This window comes from Cinclus cinclus, chromosome 18, assembly GCF_963662255.1.
Source record: "Cinclus cinclus chromosome 18, bCinCin1.1, whole genome shotgun sequence".
Classification (NCBI taxonomy): domain Eukaryota; kingdom Metazoa; phylum Chordata; class Aves; order Passeriformes; family Cinclidae; genus Cinclus; species Cinclus cinclus.
Genome location: NC_085063.1, coordinates 12,960,018 through 12,983,991, shown reverse-complemented (window position 1 = coordinate 12,983,991; position 23,974 = coordinate 12,960,018). Strand labels below are relative to the sequence as shown.

Genomic DNA, 23,974 nt, shown 5'->3' with positions numbered 1-23,974 from the left:
AAGTCAAAACTAGTAGCAGAGTTCAAGAGATCCTGGTTCTTGTCTGCACAGAGACCTGGTATGCACATCCCTTTCCTCTTGGCATTTTCATTCAATTATTTCCCAGTATGGACTCCTGCAAATTAAAGAACAAATAAAACTGCTAAGTGGAACACAAACACACTAAATCTTTTTAATTAAGAGATTGAATCTCTTAGTATAAATTCATTTCCTGAAACAAAACTCCAATTATGTAAGATTAATTCTTTCCTCTGAGATTGCAGGGATTTATTGACTAACAAAATCTTCTGTTGCGTAAATGGAAATACGCTTTTTAATGCAGACTGCTGCTCAGAGGCAAAACCATAGCATCAGCCTTTTCACTGGGCATTTTTGTTTTAGTTGCATGCTAATCTGCCAAGTCACTTTCTATTTGTGACCAGGAAAGGGGTGAAATGGTTCACAGCTGAACATGTGGTAACACAAAGCACTAAAGGAGTTTAAACAAGATGAGAAATCAAACTAAGCTCCTAAGAAGCCTGTTGTGATTACAGGAGGAATTGTAATGACAGAAATAAGAATATCATGCATGCAGGGCAGTGTTGTCGGAAGGTGTGTGTGTGTCATTGATCACACAATAGGTTTTTCAAATCATTTAACACAGATGCACAAACTCCACACAGTTTCAAGTGCAGGCACGTCCTGAGAAGAATCTCCTTCATTCCCTCTAGACACACCCAGCTCATTAAATCCATCACTGCCTCGCAGTAAGCCCCAGGGCTCAATCTTTTCTGGAGCACTGTTACTATCCAACCTTTTAGCTCATAGGGTGGGCAGCCAAGATTTCATGTCTATGCATATAGTAGGACTCATAGCCAATATTTCCTACAGCTTCCTCCTCTCCATCCCAATCTGGGTATATATAACAGTTTGGTTATGTTGTTTTTGAGCGTTTTTTGGGGGGGGCTGTTTATTGTTGAGGTTTGTTGGGGGTCTTTTTGGATAGGTAAAATTTCAATGTTGCTTTCAGATTACTTTCTTATATCCTATTCCAATAACCTGTATGAGGGTCGCAAGTTAAAAGGCAATAAAATCAGGAATCTGTGCTCCATGTAAGTAGCTGGCCATGAGAAACTGCAGCAAGGGTGGATATTGAATGACTTCAATAGTCCAGCCAGGTTTTATCAGAACAGGTCATCAACCTGTAGGCTGCCTAAACCTGTTCCACTGCTTCCCCATTGATTAAATATCTGGAAGCCTTTGCACATATATCAAATTCTCCATAATCTATTTTATCTTAATGACACCCAAGTTCTTTGTCGAGCTAGGGCAAAAATGTTCCCTCCAATGGTGAAAGAGGATGGTGTATCTCCTTAGTGTACTTCAGTACACTGAATTTCCTTGAATTCAAACTATGATCTCAGGTTCTCACGGGCTGAAATATTAGTGGGACTGCAGGGATACAGAGGAGGTAAAACCTGCCTGCGTACTCCCAGATGTTAAGGAATTTAGAACTGGATTTTTTTTTTTTCATTTGATTGCAGACCAGAATAGGGAATGCTTAGCTTCCAGACAAGTTCTGAATTTTGATGGCCAAAATTCCTTCTGAATCTCAATACCTGTATCATTAAAACAAGACAAAGGGTTTTGCCTGAAATTGTCACCTGTTCCTGTCGTCTGGGGATTTCCACTCTCCTTTCTCTGTGTTTGAGCCCAGCCTATTTTCCTGCTCTCACCCTCTGCCCAAGACAGAGCTGCAAACATCCTGAGGACTGAATTACCTTAATCTTGCTTCAGACTCCAAAGTGGTTCTGTCTTTTTTCCTATTTTCATCCTCTTTTCTTTCCTTTTTATTTTTTTTTTTCCTTTTCTAGTCCATGACAATAGAAGTGAGGGAAACCAGTGTGGAAATATGTTAAAATTCTGAGAAAAAAAACCAAACCAAAACCTCAACCTAGTGGCATGGAAAAGGTGGAAAAAGGCTGATTATTCACTGTCTTGTTCAACATCATAAGTGGGGAGCATCATAACTAATAAGAAGATGGCAGGTTCAAGAACACACATCTTTGACAATGAGTAGTTAATCTGTGGAAATCCCTGTCACAGGATATGTTAAATTAAAAATGTGCATGATGAGATCCATTAAAAAAAAAAAAAAGCTGATGAATACAAAACACCACCAGAAATCCTTGAATATGAAGTCCCACCAGTTATTCCAGAAGTCTTCGAGTCATAAACATGTTGGGAATATATAACTAAACACTGGTTTTGTACTCTTCTCATGATGTCCAGTATTTCTTGCTGCCAGAAGGAGAATATTAGTCTAGGTGGACTTTGGATTAACAAGTATAATAGGTCTTATGCTTTTTATTAAGAATAGAAGGCAGGATGCAATTTATCCCTTAGTTGTCAAACAGGACTACAAAGTGTTGTGGTGTTTGCTCTCCTCTTTTTCATCCCTTAATCCAATCCAGTGAAGTGTGGTAGATGTTTCTTATATTTTGTTGCCAACTGTTTTAAGAATTTCATACAAAAGCTTCTCTCATCAAGAAAATTTATGTGAGGGCTCATGAGTCCTTGCAGCAGTATGTTGAAGCACAGACACATCGTTAAATCAGATCCAAGCTGATGGACTCAGCACAACAGGGATAAACTCTCAGGAATGGGTTTTAAAATAGAGAAGTTTCAAACACTAGTCAATACAATAAAGCATAAATCTATATTTATATATCTCCAGATTATCTTTACCATTACAAAATTTTCTGTGGAAAAAGCCTTAGTTTGCCTGTAGGCAAATCCATGTCTTAGGTTTTAACACTGTAGAGATAATTATGTCACCCGTGTTGTAAACATTTTGTATTTCTTGAGTAGAGAGTCTGTATTGAAAATATTAACTACGGGTCTGTGGAAACTGAAAAGTGAGTTTTCTCAGTGGGTATTGAACAGCTAAATGGTTGGAACTGCGTTTGGGAAGCTCTAAAATTGCCATAAGCCATCTGAAAATGCTAGCGGATTTAAAATCCTGAGAGAAAGGTGAAAACTTGGTGTCACAAAGTGCCTTAAATGGAGTATCAGCAGTCTGAGTGATCAAAATTAACTCCTTTACTCCTGCACACATGTGGTGCTCTAAAACAATGCTTAGCTAAATATCACAGCTGAGGTAGCAAATACCTGGAAGTGCAGGTAATAAAAACAAGAAAAAACCTGTCTTGATTATTCAAGTAACTGCTTCTGGCTAATTAGCAAGCTCATGGTTTTTGGGCCAATGGAGTTTTGCAGCTCCCTTTCAACTGAGTTTGTTTGCAACTTTTCTTTTTAATCCACTTGGACACAGTGATGCAATAGTGTTCAAACAATTGAATTAATTCATTGTGAAGAACTGATTTTTGATTCAGACACGATAGTCAATATTGCATTGCAAATTAAGCACTACTGGGGTTTGCTTGTAGAAAAAGAATTCATTCCTCAACAAAAAATGGCATTCTGCCAACTATTAATTGCATACAAGGAATTTTAAACAAAACCAGGTAATATATGTATGTAACATTCCTGTATGATTAAATGTGTGTAATACTGTAATTTGTGTAATATTAAAGGTAGGAGATATCTGAAACAATAAGAAACCAGAGGATGGCAATTTTTTGTTTTCTGTTGGCTTGTTCAGCTGTACTCATACTTGGGTGTTGTTTTTGCAGTTTTTGAGGGAGTTTTGGTTTTGCTTTTCAAAGAATGCCTGAAAAATTAGTAACATTTTTTCCTAATTTTTCAGCTGAACCTCCCACGCTGTGATTTATGGCCATTTCTCCTTGTTCTGTGTTATGACACTACCTACCCTGAACTTGGCTGTCAGCTGCTGTGCAGGCAGAGACCAGTTCTTGGCCTCTGTTTTGCCAGGACAAGCAAGCCCAGCACCTTCAGTCCCTCCATTTCTACCCTGAGCTCTTGACCCAGAGTATCCCAGCACCTTCTGCTGAATCTTCTGTTGATTCTCCATGCTCTTCTTGGACTGGATGAACCAAAACTGGGCACAGCATTACCAGCCCCACCTGAGTTTGTCCAGCTTCACTGCCAGGTCCCTGCTCTGCTCCATCACTCCTTTTTCTTCACCAATTCATTGCAGAGAGGTGTCTAGGAGCTGCTTGTGCCTGTTCAAATCAGTGTAAAAGAGGGTTTGAGAACTTCAGTCTTTTTCTCATTGTAATTTTTAGGTCACCATCCCAGCTATTGGCAAAGCCGTGTTTTTCTGTTGTACTTGGCTTTGGAGACATTGGCTTCTGTGCAGGACACGCCAGAGGCAGAAACTCCATCCCTCTATTACCACATAGATAGAGGCATGACTAGAAAAAAGGAGAGTATGACAGGTTTTTCCGTGGATGAATAACTTCTGTGCCCTGGGGACTGTAAATAGCTCGTATAAATCAATGCAAATTGGCTATTACTAATCTTGCCAGTAATGAAGTGAGAATGAATGGAGTACAAAGATGAACTTTACATATCGTTAGCACTAATCTGCCTCGCTGCATTTATGGGCAAGGCTCTACCTAGGAGGTCAGTTGGCAAAATTTACAGGTTTTTCTTTTGAAAATTATGCATTTGTGCTGCACAGAAATGTCTCTCAAACATCAAGTCCATTTGGGGATTTTACAGTTATGAAAACTTGAAAACAATTGTTTCACAATTTCTCAAGCACTCAGCAGCAAGTACTTTTATTACAGTGCTTTAGCATCCCAGTATATAATTTAATATGTTTATTACAAGTGTGTCATATAAAACACTGAAGTGTATAATTTCAGAGCAAAAGTTCACTTTCAGTTTAACTCTCAAACAGAAAATGGAATGATCTGCCACACAGAAAAAAAAAAAAAAAAAAAAACAACCAAAACTGTTGTTACTCCATAACAGCAGAAAATTAATATGAACGAGGATAATGACTGGATATTCTGCAAGAACATTTCTCATAAAGAGAACACTATAGAGGTTATGAAAAGAGAAGTTGTCCACTAGGACTGGCAATAGTTAAATCTCCATAAATATTGTTTTTTGCATAATTGAAAAAAATTTCTTCTACACTGTCAGTGACTAAAAGTCCTTGTAGGAGCACAGTGACCTCTTTGGTTTGCGTTGTGTTGTGTTGTTTTCCTTTCTACACAGAGAGACTAAGTGAAATGTGAAGGTGAAACTAGTTCCTGAGAGATGGATGCCATTGAAATGAAAAGATGGGAGTGGAGTGTCACAAAAACCTGGTCAGTCTTCCTTCTCCAGTCTCTGAATTTGAAGGTTATGCCCTTGTTCTTCAAAATACATTCAAAAAATGAAGATTTTGCTGTATTTACCACAACAAAACAGCTGAAATACATAGAAAATAGATGTATTTAAAACTGAAAGGAATGGTTCTCTCCTGCTTGAATCTTTCAGAGGGAAGAGCCAGTATAGTGTAAGAGCAGCTGTCCAGCAACACCTATTATTTGCTTACATTTCATGACTAATATGAGGCACCCCATGGTTAAAATGAGAGTTAGGAATTGGCTTTCCTGATTTGCCTCCTAGCATTCCATAATTTTGCTGAGGATATGATCTCATCCAGCTCTCCACACCACCTAAGAATCTGGACTGGTTGATGAGCACGTTAATTTCCCTTCTGATGAAGCACCAAACTTCACTCAAGGGCTGAAAGATAACCTTCAGTTTAATTTATAAAGAAAGCTTTAGATATTCTTTTCTTGGGAGTAATGGATGGTTGATGCTATCTTCAGCAATGTCATTTCTATAATTTCTATTTCTTCTTGACATGTTAGGGTCCCGATCTTGCATTCCTGGCACTGAAAACTCCTCATGAGTGGATCCAAACATGGAAGCATTCCAGTACAATGCATGGGAGGCCCTGTAACATTACAGAGTAGAGGACATGCAGAAAAATGTGGACATAATAAATTAACAGTATATCAGATTTTTAAAAATGAACTCTGTTAACAAGTGCTAGGCTCACTTGTCATCCATCTGTTCCTAAGGCACAAACAGGAATTCTTAGCCTTGCAAAGGTACTGCTGGCAGCAAATGGCTATTTCTTGTTCATTTATTCTTTATTAAAATGAATGTGCTAACACAAAAAAAAAAAGCCTGGATTTTGCAGAAGCATGGAACTGTTGTATATGTCTAACAATTTGTATGATGTTACCACAAGGCTGATGTCTGAGTTGTGAGACCCAGCAATCAGAGACTACAGCAAGTAATTTTGTTAATATTTTTGCACTGACTTAATTAGAAATGAGGAGTTTTTTAGTGATTTAGTTAAACTGATGCAACATCCTGTAATGGACATAATCTTGCAGATGTAGAGATGTTTTTAGTATGTAAGTAATCATAGTAAATTATAATAATATATCTTATGTTAGTAAATTAAATAAAGGATCTTAATCAATTGCATCATGATCTTATTGAAAATTCCCTTTCTACTTTCCCATTTTGCCATTTGTTATATATCAGACAAAAAGCATTTTTCTGTAAAAAGTAAACCAAGCTTACTACAGCTATGCATGGACACTGTGCATTTCTCTGTGTGGGAAAAGTAACCAAAATAGTTATTTCTGAATAAACTATCCATAATAGCTCCCTGTGTGGATATTCTGGTCTGGAAAAGTCGTGGGTCAAATAAGTCATTGTAGAAAGAGCTGATTCTGCAATAGCAATTCCAGTCCACTTTCCAGTGTAGAAAAGCCCTTAGTCAACAGCTCCAAACTCCTGTTTCTGCCAGAAGATTTTTCTCTTTAGAGAATAATATAAATTTGTTCTATTCAATTCTTTAAGGCCCAAATTCTGCACTGAACTCCCTTTGGGAACAATATGTGAGGTCAGTCGGGGAGAACTTTATGTTATAGGAGTTTGTATTTATGTGCACAGACTCCATGGTTTTATTACCCAGACATTTCATTAACACCTTCCTGTGGCTGTGAGCTGTACACACCTTTGGCTGTGGGACATCTGGGTGATTCTTCTGTTCCAGTACCTCCTAAATCCCTAAAGCAGCAGGCAGAAAGTTGCCTGGAAGAAGATCCATCAAACCAAACCCAAGGTGTTTGGCCAGCAGCAGTAGGACAAGGCAAAAGAGAGCAAAACATCAGCCCTTCCTCCATGCCCAGGTACAGGGGATGGGTCACAGCAGTGACATCCAGCTGACACTTTTGAGTTTGCTCTGTGAACAGAGAAAAGAGTGGTCTGGGCAGAAAGACTTTGAAAAGAGTTTGGATGGGCTAAAACTGTATCCTGGAAAAGCAACACGGAGTCTTCAATGAAGGCTTAACAGCAATCTCACTGCATCCAGAGCTGCTTATGCAACAGCTCAGTAAGACATGCTTTGGGCTATATTCATGTCGATATTTAAATCATGGTTTTTCTCTTCTCCAGTAGAAAAAAAAATAAAAAAAAAAAAGAAAAACCAAGATAAGACATCCATGCTTTATTTTATTTGATATACTCTTTACTGAGCCTTAAGACTCTCAAAAGCAAAGGTTGCCATTTATCCAAAATTACATCACAGTGCCCCTGGCATTTTTGTGGTGTGGACTAATTAACATTAGTAGTTTAATTAAAATCACCAAATGCATTTTAAAGAATTACATAAGGTTGATTTTAATCTAGACTTCCAAAAATGAAGTAGAATGTTAATCAACTGCCCCACCCACCATTTATGTGGCCCAAAGTACTCAGTGTCAAAACTCCTACATCATCCTCTGACTTCATTTTCCCCAGGGATTATTAAATAGTTAATAACAACTGTCTGAAGTCCACCCCAAGTTTTACCTGTTGGCAAAAATCTGGGATCATGAAACTACTAATGTAGCAATCCCATAAATGCAGCAGATTTAGGTTCAAATAGTTTTAATGTACAGTAGGTGGCATTTTTGTGTTTAAAGAATAAAACCACACCTGAGTGTTCATGCTTTCTAGGATTTTGCCAACAAAAGGAAAACAGAAAATAAGACATTTTACTTTTTGAAAGACAGAAGAAAAGGTGCAGCTGTTTACAAGATTGCTATTTTCAAGCTGTCATATGAGCATGGAATAGAAGTAATTCTTGCTTTCCAGTTATACTTTAGTACAAATATCTTTCATCTGTTTGTTTCAACATATTTCCCCTTCAACACGTTTTTTTAATCAGAATTTTTCCTAATAGGCTGGAGGAGTGTTCCATCTTACTGTGAGACCAGTTCAGGAGAGAGGGAGGAATCGTGACTAAGATAGTACAGGGCAAGCTCAAACTTCTCAGCATGTAAAAATTATGTGTTCAAATGTTCAGTCATACAGTGCTGCCTGTTTGTGGCTTAATTACTATGAATGCACGTGGAATTTATGCTAAATTATTAAAAACTAATATTTTATCTAATTTGTGTTTCTTTGTCTCAAATACCTATTTTGCCCCGTGACCAAAAATACTTTACTATCCCTAAAAACATTAGAAAATGTGGATCTCAGAATTGACTGAGGTTAGATGAAAGGTGCTTTTCCTTTTAAGAATGGTCTGTAGAGTTTGTTTCTGGCAGAAAGATAAAATACCAAAAGAAGAGATTGTAACAAACCCCCACTTCATCTCACAGTGACTTGGCTCACCACAGAATAAATATTTAGCAGGTGTTTCTCACTCTGGAGCCAGGTAGACTGCACACACACATTATTTTTGGGTCGTTCTTTTTAACCACCAGTGTTATTTGGAATGAGATATCCCATTTGAAGTTGTGAATTCTTATCAGTGAATGACATTTCATCTCCTATTTCTCTGGGCTTTGCTCATTAGAAATAGTTCAGTAATTTTTCATGTAATGGGCAGCTGATAGATGTTGCTCCTGTTCCGTTATGTTGTTAAATTTAACAGTTTCTGAGCGGTAACACTTTCTCTGGCACATGTGGTGCCATCTACTGCACAGCTTGGTAGAGGCAGGACAAGAAAACTGCGTCCCTTCACTGCTGCCTTCACTTCTTTCTTCCCATCTTAACATTTAAAAATGTTTCCTCGTTTGCTTTCCTAGTACTTTTCCTTATGAATATACATATATAAATACATATTGGAGTATATATTTATAGAGATTTATCTATAAATGTATAGATGCGTATAGATACGTATTACTGTAATTTTTAGATGTATGCAGTTGATATTTGGAATTTATTTTTGGTGGCTTTTTGACAAGAAGATTTTAAAGATGGAAAACAAATAAAGAAAGAGGACTCTAGGAAAATAATCTCCTAGTCCTTTTATTGATTGTAGTTAATTTACTTATATTCTGGATACAAATTTATCTGGTTATATATATTTATATTTATATAAATATTATGATGTATTTATATTTATATATATGTATGTAGTATTAAGTTGGAAGCATGGAAATTTTTGATACTGTTACTAGTTTTTGTTAACTCAGATATAAGCACTAAGTATTTTAGTTTGGGTTTTTATGATTGCTGTTCAGTGCTGTGAAGAAGTAAGTCATTAAATTGGCTTCTCATAAGTTGGTGTATTTAGTTTTGTTTGCAATTTGTTGCTGGGGGCATGGTATCATTTTGGTAGTTCCATATCAGACAAAAATATGTTGATTTTGATGTTGAGTTGTTGGAAAGAGCTACAGAGATTTTGCATAAATATTTCCAGAGTGATCTCAAGATACCTAAAGGCGAAAGACTTAAGATGAAAGATCTGAAAATTACAATTTATTAATTCCGCTTTCTTTGGCCTCCTGTTAATTGAAGCACCTTGTTCTCACAACCTCATAGCCTGAGGTTTTCCTTGAATAAATCAATTCATGATTTTTTTTAATTTCCTACCCAGGCTGGATTTGGATTGCTCACTTGTACGAGTAACAAAGATGAAAGGTTCAGTGACAGTAGCCAAAGGAGCAACATTTAAAAAGCTACATTATCTAACTTGCTAGCAAGTCTAAGCACCACCATGTTTGAAATGCTGTTGGCTGGGTTGAGCACGGCTTCCAGTGCTGCTGTGCACTAATCATGATGTTATCAACAGTGAGCTTTGAAAATGTTTCCCTGGAAAGGACAAGCCTTAAGATATTTATCTCCTAAGTAACTTCTAACACTCTCAGAGAGACCTCTAATGAGGAATCAATGATGATGACATAGTTATGAGTTGAAAATACACCTTGGCATGTGATAACTGCGAGGGTAAGAGCAGTTAAAGTTTGTAATATTTGGAGCTGATGGTGCAGGAGCCCCGATCTCTGCACACAAAACCACTGCAGAAGCAGAGAGTGCCCAGGAGTACCAGGGGGCTGCTCCTGTGACCCGCACCAGGATTCCCAGGAGTGCTGCACTATCTCTTTGCAATCACCATGAATTTAAACACTCTGAAGTGAAGAACTGGACCTTTTTTTTGTAAGAAAAGCTGAACGTTCAAAGATGAAATGCACCAAAATAATCTGTTCAGGGTTTCTTCCCAAAATTCACCATCTGTGTCTGGCTGTGTCACCCATTGTGCAGCACTGCCCTCTGGCCGGGGATGCCACAAGAATAACAACAATCCCAGTTCAGCCATAACCCGTACAAAATTTAGCATTCTTTTCTTAAATTTCAGCTTCTCTGGAAGCCAGTGATTCATGACTCTTAGAACTGGGGTTTATTGTTTGTTCAGAATACAAGACTTTAACAACACATTGAGCTAGATTTGACAACACATCGCAAGACTGTCGTAAACCTTCGGAATGCTGAAGGCAAACAATAAAAAAAAAAACCAGCGCTAAATCTTTAATCTCAGTAGAAGTTGAATTCCACCTTGGGGAAGGAGGAGGATTTTCCAACAACTGGAGCTGCACCGGAGTTCCATCTCCCTCAGCGTCCCGCCAGTCAGGAACAAACATTTGAGATTACGGGAAGAGGAAAATGGCTGGATGAGGAAGGCCCTGCTCGGCTGTTCGGCCGATTCCTGGCCAGCCTGGTTGGGTTTATTATTGCAGAAACCTGGGTGCAGTGGAGTTTGTGGTCGGACGTGAATCCATGGCCGGGCCCGAGGGGCAGTGTCCAGCGCAGGCCATGGCCCCTCAGGGTGGGCGGGGCCAGCAGCTGTCCGTCAGAAAAAGGCGGGAAAAGCCCTCAGGCGTCACAAACAGCCGGAGTAGCCCTTGGCCGGTCAGGACAGGTGGGAAAAACCCTTGGCAGGTCAGAACAGGTGGGAAAAACCCTTGGCAGGTCAGGACAGGTGGGAAAAACCCTTGGCAGGTCAGGACAGGTGGGAAAAACCCTTGGTCAGTTGAGTGGAAAAATCTCACAGTTGGTCAGACAGGATAGAACAAGCCCTGGTCAAAAAGGGCGGGAAAAGCCCTCAGCTGGTCAAGAGGGGTGGGGAAAACATCCAGAAAGGGCAGAAAAAGCCCTTGGTCACCCTGGAATGGCAGGAAAAGTCTTGGGTTAATTAAGAAGAGTGGGAGAATCACTTGGGTGGTCTGGAAGAGTGGGAAAATCTCACAGTTGGTCAGTCAGGATGGGAAAAGCCCTCAGCTGGTCAAAAAGCACGGGAAAGCTTCAGCTGGTCAAGAGGGGCGGGGAAAACCTTCAGAAAGGCCATAAAGGGTAGAAACAGCCCTTGGTCATCCTGGAATGGCAGGAAAAGCCCTTGGTTGGTCTGGAAGAGTAGGAGAAACCCTTGGTTGATCAGGAAGAGAAGGAAAAGCCCTTGGCTGGTCTGGAAGAGTGGGAGAAGCTCTAAGTTGGTCAGGATGGTCAGGAGAAACCTTCAACCTGGCAGGGTGGGGGGAAAAGCCCTCAGATGGTCAGGATGGGGTGTGCCAGCTCCTGCTCTTGATAAAGGGAGGGAGAAGCTCTCAGTCCTTCAGTCAGGGAAGGTGGGAAAACCTTGACTTTGGTTTCTACAGCAAATTTCTGCCTTTTCTCTGTGACCGTGTGATTTGAGCTCAGGTCATGAGTTTTGCATGCAGCAAGCAGAAGAGCCATTTCCAATTTGTGTGATAACCTCTTTTTGTCTCTTTTTAACAGGGCTTCTTCCCTATCCAGAGAAGCTGGACTGACCTGCACCAGCCTTAATGGAGGAGCATGGTCTGTGTTCCACTGAAACTCCAGCTGGTAACAAGGCCAGCTTCAGGGAAACAAGTCTGTCTGGTCAGGAAAGCCACATCCCCAGGTAAAAAATAGCACCTCTACTCTCTTTCTGTGGTAATGCTTAAGTAGGTGTTGCACACTATTGCACCAAACAGGCTCATGCTAAAGCAAAAACAATCTAATACAAAAACAAATGGGGTCTCGGATGGCAAACAGCATCTTCATTCCCTCAGACTTCTCCAAAAAGTCTGTGGCTACAGAAATGCAGAAATCTGTGACAAAATGAGCATACTGAATTACACCAACAAAAAGCCCTCCTCGATTTTTAAACAGTCTTTCTGCACACATTGTATCAGCCTCAGCAGCTAGAACACTCTGGGAGCATAGTGAAGGTATTTTAAAAAAGAAAAGGATATTATTAACATTATTATTTGGAGATTTCTTGGTCTCTGGCTCATGACTTTAGCAATACACAGTTGTAAGTTTTGTAGTGTGCTGGTTTATTATACTACAGATTTTTATTTGTAACTGTTCCTTTTGTGCATCATGCTAGCTTGCAAAGGTGTTATAATATGAATATTTTATGCTATTTATATTGAAGATCTGTTCCCTTTCTATATAAAAACACGTATCCATTCTGCTGCAACGTGTTAGAAATGATCAGGCAAGCCCTGTGAGCTGTGCAGCACCTTCCCTGTCTCTGCCCAGATGTCATTGTTAACCAAGCCACAGTGAATTTTAAGTAAGCATATTTGGCCAGTGTCATATGTTTGCTTGTTAAAATTCAGATAATCTCTGCCAAAAGAGACAGAATATCAGCATGGGGTAAACGGAGACTTCCTGTCCTCTTCCTCCTATTTTGCATTTTACATTTTACGTTTCCAATTTCTGTTGGCTAACAAGTGGAGAGATTGGGATTGGAACAGAAACCAGGACTTGTAAATTCTGCAGCAAACTTTGCACAAGTGCATCTGGAATATTGAGATCGTTAAAGTGGACAGGATCAAATGAATAAGTAAAATATTTATGAGTATCAAAGTAATGGACATAATTTAGAATTCCTACCTGTTCTTTCATCCATCTGACCACACAGGTTTTTATTGTCTTCAACACTAGTTTTTGTTCTGCTGGAACTTTAAATTGCTCTAAAAATTTATAATCTAGTTTCAGCAAAGTGGAGAGAGTGTAGAAGCTGAACTATAAAATGGAAGAAACATATTCAGATGATAGAATGGAGTTTTAATGACAGCTAATTATTGTTTAAGGAGACTGCTTACTTTTAAAAACCATTCTTGCTGATTTGAGGTAATTAATTCTGTGTAGCATGCACTCGTATTGACTCAACTTTTCTCTGTATATTACTTAATGACAGAATTGGACTTCTGCTGATAAAACTTTGAGCTAAAATAAGTTCCATGAATTCTTTAATTCCTACCTAGACTTAGGATAGTGCAGAGTACACTCATAATTTTAAGGACAGCTGAAATGCTGGAGTCAGATTGCTTATAAAAATATAAAGCATCTGTCATAACACTCAAACCAGCCTGGAGTTTTGCTGTAAGGGATCTGCTGCAAGGCTACTTTGTCTTTTTAGGTGAAAGATACAGATTTGATTCTTTTCTTGGTACATCTGTTGAGACTGAGCTTTCATGTAATTAAAATCCTTAACAGTTTGTTCAGGGCAGCAGATCAAAAGGTCAATGTGCAATGGTACAAAGGAAGTATTTGTACTCTTGGACACTTTTTAAATTTATAGCATTTACAAACAACTTTGCCAAAATCATGGCCAAAGCCAATATTACCTCATTTATAGTAAAACATTAATCATTAGTCACAAACCAGCCAGTTGGTCTAGAAGTTCAGCTGGTGAAAAATTTGATGGTTACAGAATTGAATAGAAATATACTTTAAATTGTGTCCTCTAGACATGAATTTGCAATGGAAAAAAGCAAAGGTTTTAGGGAAACTGAGCAAAACAAATTTAAAAAATAGAAGTGTTCCTCTACATTTCTGAAACTAAAGTATGCTGTAAGCAGTTTTGGCTCACATGATATTTGTAAGAGTGGGCATAGTTGATAAAACCTAAAGTAGAAGTAGATTTTATCATATGGTCTGTGTGTTTAATTCTCTTTGTTTCAGTTCTGAGGTTCTTGAAGCAATAGAAAATGTTATCCAAGGTGTACTTCAAAGCCTGGCCCAAAAAAAAGCACCTGTTCTCACAGTGGCTAACAGAACAGACTGGAGGAACATAGAGTAAGTAGTAAATATTTAAGTAAGTCCTGCCTTCTATTAATGTAAATGCCATGAATATGAATTTAATTATGTAACTTCCAGAGACGTTAATCGTGCATAATCATTCTATAAGCATTAGAATCAAGAAATAATTCTAAAAAGTAATGGACAAATAAAAAGTAATGTTTAGTAACCACTGTGAACAGGCATCTGTATTAAGTAATAGCAGACCACAGCACAAAGGGAAATGTAAAACTACTGTAATAGAGATTGGAAAGGAAAGGGAGGTCCAGTAAACAATCCTTTTCTGGAAGGAGTAGAAACCAGAAATGATAGGTTGTGTTCGAGTGAAAAAACCTGGTTTAGGCTGAAGAAATTACTGGCAATTCTGTCCTTCAAACCCTTCAAGTGCTTCCTCTTTTCTTTTTTTTTTTGTGCTTCCCTCATGGTATAATTCTTAAAATGATAGTGATAAACTTATCCTTTTTTTCTTTGGAGAAGATGCATCTCACCCCTCCCTGCTGTGTTTCTTACCTGTGTGCTGTTCTAAATTCATTACCAACAAAATAAAGCAAACCAAGTTTCCAGTACATTATCTAAATTTCCCATCTTCTGCCAGCTGACCTAAACAGGATCAGAGAAAAAGAAACCTGTCTTCCTTAATAGCACATTCTGTGATTTGTAGAAGTTCCTTATGCAGCAGTATTTACCCAAGGAGCTCATTTAAACACCCAAACCTGAGAGATTAGCTGATTTCAACAATACATAAGCAAAAGAATAAAGGAAGACACAAATCTGCTTCTGGCCTTGTAAGAGCTTTGGACATCAGTGAGTTAAAGGATATTCAGATTGATAAGACTGCAGAGATGCTTGTAAGTGAACACATTACAAACATTTAAGGTTGAGGAAGCACAGCAAACTTTCCAGGCGTAACACTCTGAAATACTCATTTAATGAGAACAATAAACTTCTGCCAATCAAAAAACCTGAGGGGCCTGAAGGTAATCAGTTAACTGAAAAGCTTGTAGGTTCCAGGGAATTTAATGGTTTGTGTCTTGATAGTTTGACAAAAATGTTTCACTCAGATGTCAGTAAAATTAAAATACTCTTACAAAGTTTTGCAATTTTTGGCAGTCTTTGGGGAAATGGCATTCCGTGCTAGAAAAACAAATGTTACCCTCTGAACACATATGGGGAAAAACGTTCAAATTAAAACGAGTTAAGATCACAGTATGTTAAAAATAAGAGTCATCAATCACATCAAAAAGAGCAGAACCAGTATTTCTGGTGGAGAAGTGTAATCTCAGATAGGTGTTACAGAAAACTGCTCTGCTGGAGCAGGCACACCCCTGGAAGAACGGGAGTGATCCAGATTTAACCTGAGAGTAATTCAGGGCAGCCTGGCTTAGTTTTCCTCCTTTTCAGTTATAACGTTGGGAGCAGACAAGCGAATAGCACAAAAAACTTTAAAATGTTGCAACACAAAGGCAATAAAGTTACTTTAAAGCTGGCGGGCAGATGCTACACCGCGCTGTCCCCGTAGATTTGTGCAGCGTGTGCGCTCTGCCACCCAAAGGACGCACGGAGCAAAGCCTTGGACAGGCTAATTCGGAAACGTGACGTGGGTTGGGACAAAATTATAGCTATTAAACCGTCAGCACTTTTTAAATGTGCATACGACACTCTGAAGTGAAAAAGAATGCTTTAAATGCAGGATCATAAGGCACTACATTAATTTTAAGCAAAATAATTAAGTGTCCTTAAGAAAATAACTGATTCTTTTGGTGAAATGTACACCTTCAGATGTGTAATGGTGAAGCATGAAATAGGAGCTCATTTAGGTTAAACAACTGTTTCTAGAGCAGGATACACCCCCTTCTTGTTTCCAATGCTTAATAACAGAATTAAGTTATCCTGATAATAATTTGAGGGCATAATTTAGATAATATTATTGTTTTCTGAAATAGTAACACTTTTTCATACAGTCTACATCAGAAAGTCACTTGTGTAAGATGATTTTTATTTTAATAATGATTCAGATTTTTCTTCTCATTTATGCCTTTGTTTTGATACTCAGTGATTACTGATGCTGATATATTATCAGTTCTAAACATGTATAAAATACTTTTCTTGCCTCTATTTCTGTGTGGAAACTTATCTACTTTAGACTTCAATTCAGTCTTGAAGTATCTTCTTGAGAAACTCTTTGCTGCTTTTTTCCTTTGGCTACCCCAAGCCCACCCAAACTGATGTTTTTTGTTCTGAGTCTGAAAAGAGCCCTGCTGTATTTGATCATAGGAAAGAGGTTTCTGAGTTACCTTGCAGAGAACAATTTGCCTGTACTCAGGGAGATTGCAGTTTATTGTGTTTGTTTGCATTATGTCAGGTTTAAAGATTCAGTAGGTCTACAGATGATACCAGCTAGTGCTACAAAACAAATAAGAAGTGACTGCCCTCAATCAGCAAGAAGATTTGGTAAGTTAGAAAAAAGTCCAAAGTGGAGTTCTTGGGATTTTCTTTTTTTTTTCCCTCGGTTCCCAATTTCATAAAACATCCAAAAATTAAAATATTATGCACTACAATTTGGAAGTGTATGGCTGATATAACCTGATACTATGATCAGCCTTTCACCTCTTCTCCTTTTTCCTCTATTAAATTACAGTGAGTGACAGTGAAATTAATACAATATTCTTAGAGTTTCTCCCTTCCCTTAATGGATATCAACTAAAGGCATATTCAGTAAGTCTTAATGTAAAAAAAATCACCCTTCTTCAAAAAGCTGGCCAGGAAAGGAATCTTGGAATGCAGACAATAAGCTCATTTCTTTTTCTAACTCAGTCATTTCATTTCTTGGCCTGGACATAAGTGCATATATTTTCTCATTTAATTCCCTCATATTTTTCCTCATTATTCTAGAAATCATTGAGTCTATTGAATAGTACAATCTCTCTGTATTTTTACAGTACATTTCAAACTTTTACTTATGGGACACAAATATGGTCTTATATAAAGACTTTTTTGTATACACATTTCTGAAAATGAATAGAATATTTTGTAAAATTTTTTTTTCAGCTCTGATGCTCAAAATATTATCAATGATCTATAAGATGGTGCAGAGCAACACTTATGCAACTAAAAGGTAATGGACTAAATTTCTGCAATTTCAAATAAAGCTGTGTTTTAAGTATGTTTTCTTTTTGTGAAAATCAACCTGTACATAGAATGCACATAGAATGCTTTAGGTTCATCTGTCTAACCATGTTCTTTATAAAATCTCATGAGCCTGCAGCTGTTTCAATATTATAATTACAAATGCAATATTTTGTCTTGATAGAGATATATATTATTCAGATACTCTACTGTTTGGTAGCCAAGGTGTTGTGGACCAAATAATCAATGACATTTCTTGCATGCTTAAGATACCTCGGAGAAGTCTACATGTAGTAAGTGGCTTCTTATCAGTATTCTTGTCATTATTTCCAAATCTTATTAAACTGATTAAACTGAAAGGGGAAATACCACAAAAAGTTGTCAGCTACAAATAAATAGTTAAAATAAAAAGTCTCATTGGTGCTAATGAAACCTGGTTATGGTTTACTGTGACATTTAGAAGGTTTTGTTCTTCACAGAAAATTCATAGTTTACTTTTTCCAAAGGGTTTGGGACAAACTTCCAGCTAAAATCACGGGGGCTTTTGTTATCATCTAGCGAAGGCAGTGCTTAAACTTCAGAGTGCAAGACACCTGCTTACAAGTTTCTACTCACATGAATTGAGAATTTGGGGGTCAAATGAAAACTTAAAGTACATCAGAAATGTAACTACCTGTCAAATTGACTCGTATCTCATGTCTTACAAGAGTTCCTCCATACCTAAAATAATTTATTGTAAGCAAATCCTTATGTCCATGAGGACAAAACATTGCTTAGTGTTTAAAAGGCTGATGGCAGTGAATCACAGTCAGAATTCTTTTCAGACATTTCTTGCTTTGTCTGTGCAATATAGTAACTTCTCATTTACTCTGTACTATTCTTTCCAGCTGGCTACAACTAAAGGTTTTGTTGCTGGTAATTTAAGTTACACTGAGGAAGATGGTACAAAAGTGAATTGTACCTGCAGTGCAACAGTATGTATTATAAACCACAAACACAATCCATAGCATCTGCCTGTAGGAGATATCCTGCAGTCCTTGTAGCCCAGGTTACAGTGTATATTTATTGCACAAACCTCTTCTTTTGGCAAATTGAGGCATTACAACCTGGGTTGTAATTACAACCTGCTTAACTGTATTGTAATTCTGAAGCTTTGGGTATGTTTTTTAGCACTACCTTCTGCCATGCTATCCTTGCAGAGAAAGGTGTATATATGATATACCTTAGGCTTTATCTTACAGTGTTCTGTCAAATGAGTGCTCTTGAAGCAAGGAATCTTGGGCACTCTGAACATACAGCATTTCTGTCACAGCAGATTGAATTCTGGCAGAGAGAGAAAACATGGCAGAATTGGTTTAAGCAGATGAGATTCAACTGGCCTAGTCCTGAAATATTTTCTACAGCAGAGCAGAGTATCAAAGCAGAAATAAAACTCAGACTTGATGACTATTGTCACGATTTTTCTGAAAAAAAATGTGTTCATTGTAAGCCTTAGTTGGTCATTTCAAAATTAAAAGGCAACCCTAGCTGCCCACTACAGTTTCTTTGTAAGCATTAAGTCCCCTTTTACTGATGTCCATATTTTTATTTGCTGAGTTGTTCCACCCTTGGGGGTGATTTTAGTCAGGAGTTAAAACAGACCACACACTTCCATATATACATTCTCTTTGACCAATTTCTTCCCCAAGATCCTGTTTTCTCATCCATATGCTTGCCAGATTCAGTCAATCCTAATTGAAGATGCAAACATCACCATGTCTTCAAATTGTTGCTCCAAAATTATAATAAAATCAAGTCAGAGATCAGTAAAATAATGAATTTAATGATCTTACAAAAAGAATGTTTAAATGTTTTAAGTCTGTATTAAATTTGCAGTCTTCACACCAAGAAAACTTTTTTTCTGGCTAAGAGAGATAAAACTTTAATCAGGGTATTATCTCCATCACGGCCCTAGGATGAACAATTTTCTGCAATAGTGGAACAAATACTTTTGAAAAGCATCATGTTATGACAGGAGGACTCCTAGACCATTGAACAATAGTGCATGTGAATGGTTGAATACACTTGTAAAGAGGTGAAAATGTCAGAACTGATCTTGCATATAGGGGAGGAATGGTGGTTTTAGGATGAAATCGTGTCCTTCATTACCTAATGTTGTTATTTCAAAATATATCATTTTCTCTATTTAAAATGATTAATCTCACTTTTGTTGTTTTAGGCAGTCACTGTGCCATCTAATGTTCAAGGAATTAAAAGTATCCTTTGAGCAAGAACTCTAATCATAGATGGAAAAAAGAAAGTAAAAACAAGGAATATTCCAAGTCAAACAACGTTCTGGTAATTTTTGCTTTCCTTGTTGGCTCTGAAATTGAGTCATGATCACTGCTCTTGGCTCCAGAACAGGTATTTTAGAGCAGTTGGTTTTAATTGATTGGTGTGATGGATCATTTTACATACAGCTGGCCTTAACACAAAAGATTTAACTTCACATGCCAAATTTATATTAATTGTAGAAAAAGATGCAACTTTCCAGAGACTCCTGGATGATGACTTCTTCAATAAAGTGTCCCCATGTATCATGATCACGGTATGCACCTTGTATTTCATATCCCCCAGCTACTCCTAATTTAAGGAATACTTTAGCATTGTAGAGCTGCTCAAACTTGGGCAAAAGGCCATAATAAAATTAATATGAAGGATATTTAACAATAATTTTTAAAATTTAATTATCCTCATGGAAATATGAAATACGCATTCTAAAGACTTATTTCCTGCAAACATCTCCTTAGAGCTTGGTAGCTTATCAGCTTTCTGTGCTGCTGCAAAGTTGCTGCTCAGCCTCAGAAAGGCTCAGCTGTTGAGTGACCTTTTGTCCTTCAGGACCTGAGGTTTTGCAAACCCAAATGAAACAGGATTGGTTGATTTTGGATTGTACTGAAAGAGCTATGGAGGCAGGGGAATTAACAGGAATGTGTAAATGAAATATGTGTACAACGAGGAAAAAGCATTCCTTCAAGAGATAAGCACTTCCACTGCACTATGCCACAAATGGTCCAGCTTCAGTCAGACATAGCAAGAACTTGGTTTATATTGTTCCATTAGTGCTGTAACTAATTTTTTAAGATAATAAAGTGGCATTCTTACACCAGCCTATGCAGACACCAGGGTACATCTATATATCAATTCCCAGGCCTTACAAATTAATTCCTTGAACAGAGGAATGTCTGATGCTTCTGCAGTGCCCATAATCCAGAACACCTGCCCAGCTGCTCCCAGCCTGGCCCTCCCTCTGCACAAAACCAAAACAGGAGTGTAGAACTTTCCCTGCAAAACAGCTGCTGGAGAAATGTTTCTGCCAGCATTTTGTTTGCTTGCTTGTTTTTACATGGCAAATGTAAACACATATGTAGCCAGATGTTGTTTCAGTTAATTTAAAACCGTCTGCTTTTCTTTTATTTCTTTAGGGAAGAGGCATACCAGATCTTAATACACGACTTTTGGTCAGGAAGCTGTGGGATTCCTTTCAAATTCCTATTTTCAGCCTTATGGATGCAGATCCACATGGTAAATCTGTAGAAGTTCAAAGGCATAAAAGGAAAGCAAAATTTGTTTAGAATGTCCTTTCTCGCTTTTATGGGAAAGTTCTGAGAGCTCAGAAATCCAACACAATCGGAAGGTGATGTCTCTACATTGATCCCACCTGAATATTAGGGAGATTACTGCAAAGTGAGAAGCAGCAGCTCAAAGAAATAGTACTAAGAGATATGAATTACTCAGGATAGAGAAAGACACTTTTAATAAGAGATGTTGGACAATGTGTAAAAGAGCTGATTATCCATGGGTTTGAATTGACTGCACACAGATAGTGTGAAACATTTAACTATATGAAGATGATACACTGAGATTGAGTGTTTTGACATAATCTAAAATTATATGTAAACCACAAGAACCTCACTAATCATTAAGCCATAACTGTTGTGCCACAAAACTGATCTTTTAAACAGTCTCCTTAAACATGCCCACTGTGCAGCCAAACAGACACTTGACTTCTGCTATTCTGCAACCCAGGTGTAGAAATAATGTGCGTCTACAAATACGGATCTGTGGTGAGTATATTTTTTCCCCTTCAAATACATTGTTTTGTAGCCCAGCCTGGAACTGGACTGTATGAAATGCTACAGCCTTTGTCAGAATGGGTGCTGCCTTTTACCATTTTGTTTCAACACAAAGAGGTGACTTTTAGGCCTTGCGTGTCTGCAGAAACAGCTCCTTCCTGCAACAAAAAGAAACTGGATAGTAATGGCAAGTGTTTCATTGAACCATATTTCACAGTTTTTCTCTGCTGCACAGGCAGTTTTCAAACAGTCTGAATAGAAAAGGGTTCACCATTTAGATTTGTTTCTGCCTTAGAAGAGGAACGAAGGCTGGAGGGACATTGGGAGGAGAAGAACCTAATGGTGAGATGGGAGATTCTCCACAAAATAATGCTATGTTGGTAAAGATTTTTTTCTGGTGTGAGAATTTGCTTAGGGATACTTGCATTAGTGTGGAACACCATGGAAGAAGAGGCAAGAGGAACAAAAAGGTATTCTCATGTTACATGGCTACAGACAAAGCATGGAAACACATCGTGGAAGGCAGGCAGGTGTAGGTGAAAGGCAGAGGGCAGGAGCAGATGGGTGAACTGTTCAGTAGAGAAATGGAACAACAACATCCCAAGTTAAACTAAAGATCACAGAATGTTATAGCTGACCTTTCTTATTTTAGTCAATGTCCTTTGAGGCCCATCATCTCACCGTTCCCTCTGTCAAGTGGCTTGGTCTCCTTCCATCTGATCTTGAGAGGTGAGTTGTTTCCTCAGAAGAAAAAGAAGTATCCTTCTGCTTCATGGACAGGAAATGCAGTCTGACTTACTGCACAAAAATCCATTTAAATTAACTCTTTCCATGCATTATTTTGGTTTAATATAAGGAAATAAGGTGGACAAACATATTTTAAGTGTGTGAGAAAATGTAAGAATTTTATTTTCTTTGCAGATTAAACATATGCAAAGATGCCTTGATTCCATTTACAAAGCAAGATGAAAATAAGTTAGCAAGTATTCAAAAGAGACCTTACATTGATTGCCAGCCACTGTGGAAAAAGGAGGTTTGTATAAACCTACTGTTTTCTAGTTCTTACTCCCCACAGGACAAATCCTATATCCGACAAGCTCTTTGGATAGCAGAACCAGCCAGGTTTTGTAGCCCTAAAAGAAGGCAAGATTGAGAAAGCCTGGGATGTCTCTCTGAACCTTACAGTTTTACGTGCACATACAGGGAGTGGATGGAATTGTCTTGACTTCTTACACACATTAATTTTTCCTCTTTTTTTTCCTCTTTTAGCTGGAAATTATGGCAGCATCTAAACTGAAGGCTGAAATTCAAGTTTTAACTTCTCTGTCATCAGATTACCTGTCCAGAGTCTATTTACCAAACAAACTGCAGTTTGGTGGATGGTTATGAATGCTGCTCTGCAAATGAATATGTTTTCCTATAAATTGATTTAATTTGATGGCACTTAAGAGAAAAAAAAAAGTGGAGAGACAAAGGAGTATCTGCAGTTTCTTGTTCAGTTTGTCTCTGTACCTAGAGTATAATTTTCTCTTTTTCTTTGCTCAAACTACTAAGAGTAATTATGATTTTTGCAAACTACTGCTACTTCCATTCTGTGGTTTCTGCTGTGAAACAGTGCCAAATGCAATAGTACACATAGAAAAGATAGTGAAATATGTTCTTTCTGGCCAGAAAAACGTGAAGTTCAAAAACATATCCAGGAATTGTTTTGCCTTCTGTCTTAAAAACAGTGTATGATGCTATACCAAGGTATTTATATCTGAAGGGAGTGAAAGGCTTGCTTAAGAATTTATTGTACATGCCTCTTTCTGGAAATTAGTTTAGGTACAGCATTGTAGGGTTTTGTGTTCACTGTAAATTCAGACTTAAAAGCCAGCTATCTCAAGCAGCTATAAATCTTCCAGCAATCAAATTAATATTTGTCTTCAATGCACAAATAAGAAAGTGGATGTTACCGATTAAGAATATAATAAACAATCCTGTAAATAACGCACATCAGAACAGAATCCTTTGTTCATTTTAATTGTTTAGTCGGCTGTAAAACAGTAAAGAGCAGCAGAAAACTGTGGTGACTAAAGCGTACGTTAATTTTTACGTGATGGACTTGGGAGTGCATAGGGAATACCTCCACCATTGATCTCCACAGTCATCAGCATGGATCTTACAGACGCTGTTTTCAGCAGATACATTTATTTGGGTGGTTTTTTTTTTTTTTTTTTTTACGGCTTCTCCACCAGTATTGAACGAAACGTCCTTTTTATTTACAGTACAACGGCAGAGTTATACCAGCCCAGGGAACACAGGGCTGGTCCAGCAGCCGCCGTACCACAGGAGGGTCAGGACACCTGCGGCTCAGGGACATCCCCACAGAACACGGAACCGCCGCGGCCTCCACCGTGCCCGCCATCCCCGCTGCCCGCCCGAGCGAACGCGGCCCTGCCCTCCCG

At 38.1% G+C, this 23,974-nt stretch overlaps 1 protein-coding gene across 1 annotated transcript; it reads left to right on the top strand.

Moving 5' to 3' along the window:
- The first annotated feature begins 12,014 nt into the window (after window positions 1–12,014).
- On the top strand, window positions 12,015–22,916 carry SPO11 (SPO11 initiator of meiotic double strand breaks). The gene is made up of 13 exons (XM_062505173.1): window positions 12,015–12,112; window positions 14,170–14,283; window positions 16,649–16,737; window positions 17,335–17,401; window positions 17,597–17,705; window positions 18,300–18,386; window positions 19,631–19,667; window positions 19,890–19,999; window positions 20,877–20,976; window positions 21,481–21,518; window positions 22,180–22,256; window positions 22,449–22,560; window positions 22,797–22,916. The coding sequence occupies exons 1-13, from the start codon at window positions 12,015–12,017 to the stop codon at window positions 22,914–22,916; spliced, it is 1,158 nt and encodes a 385-aa protein (XP_062361157.1).
- Window positions 22,917–23,974: the final 1,058 nt, after the last annotated feature.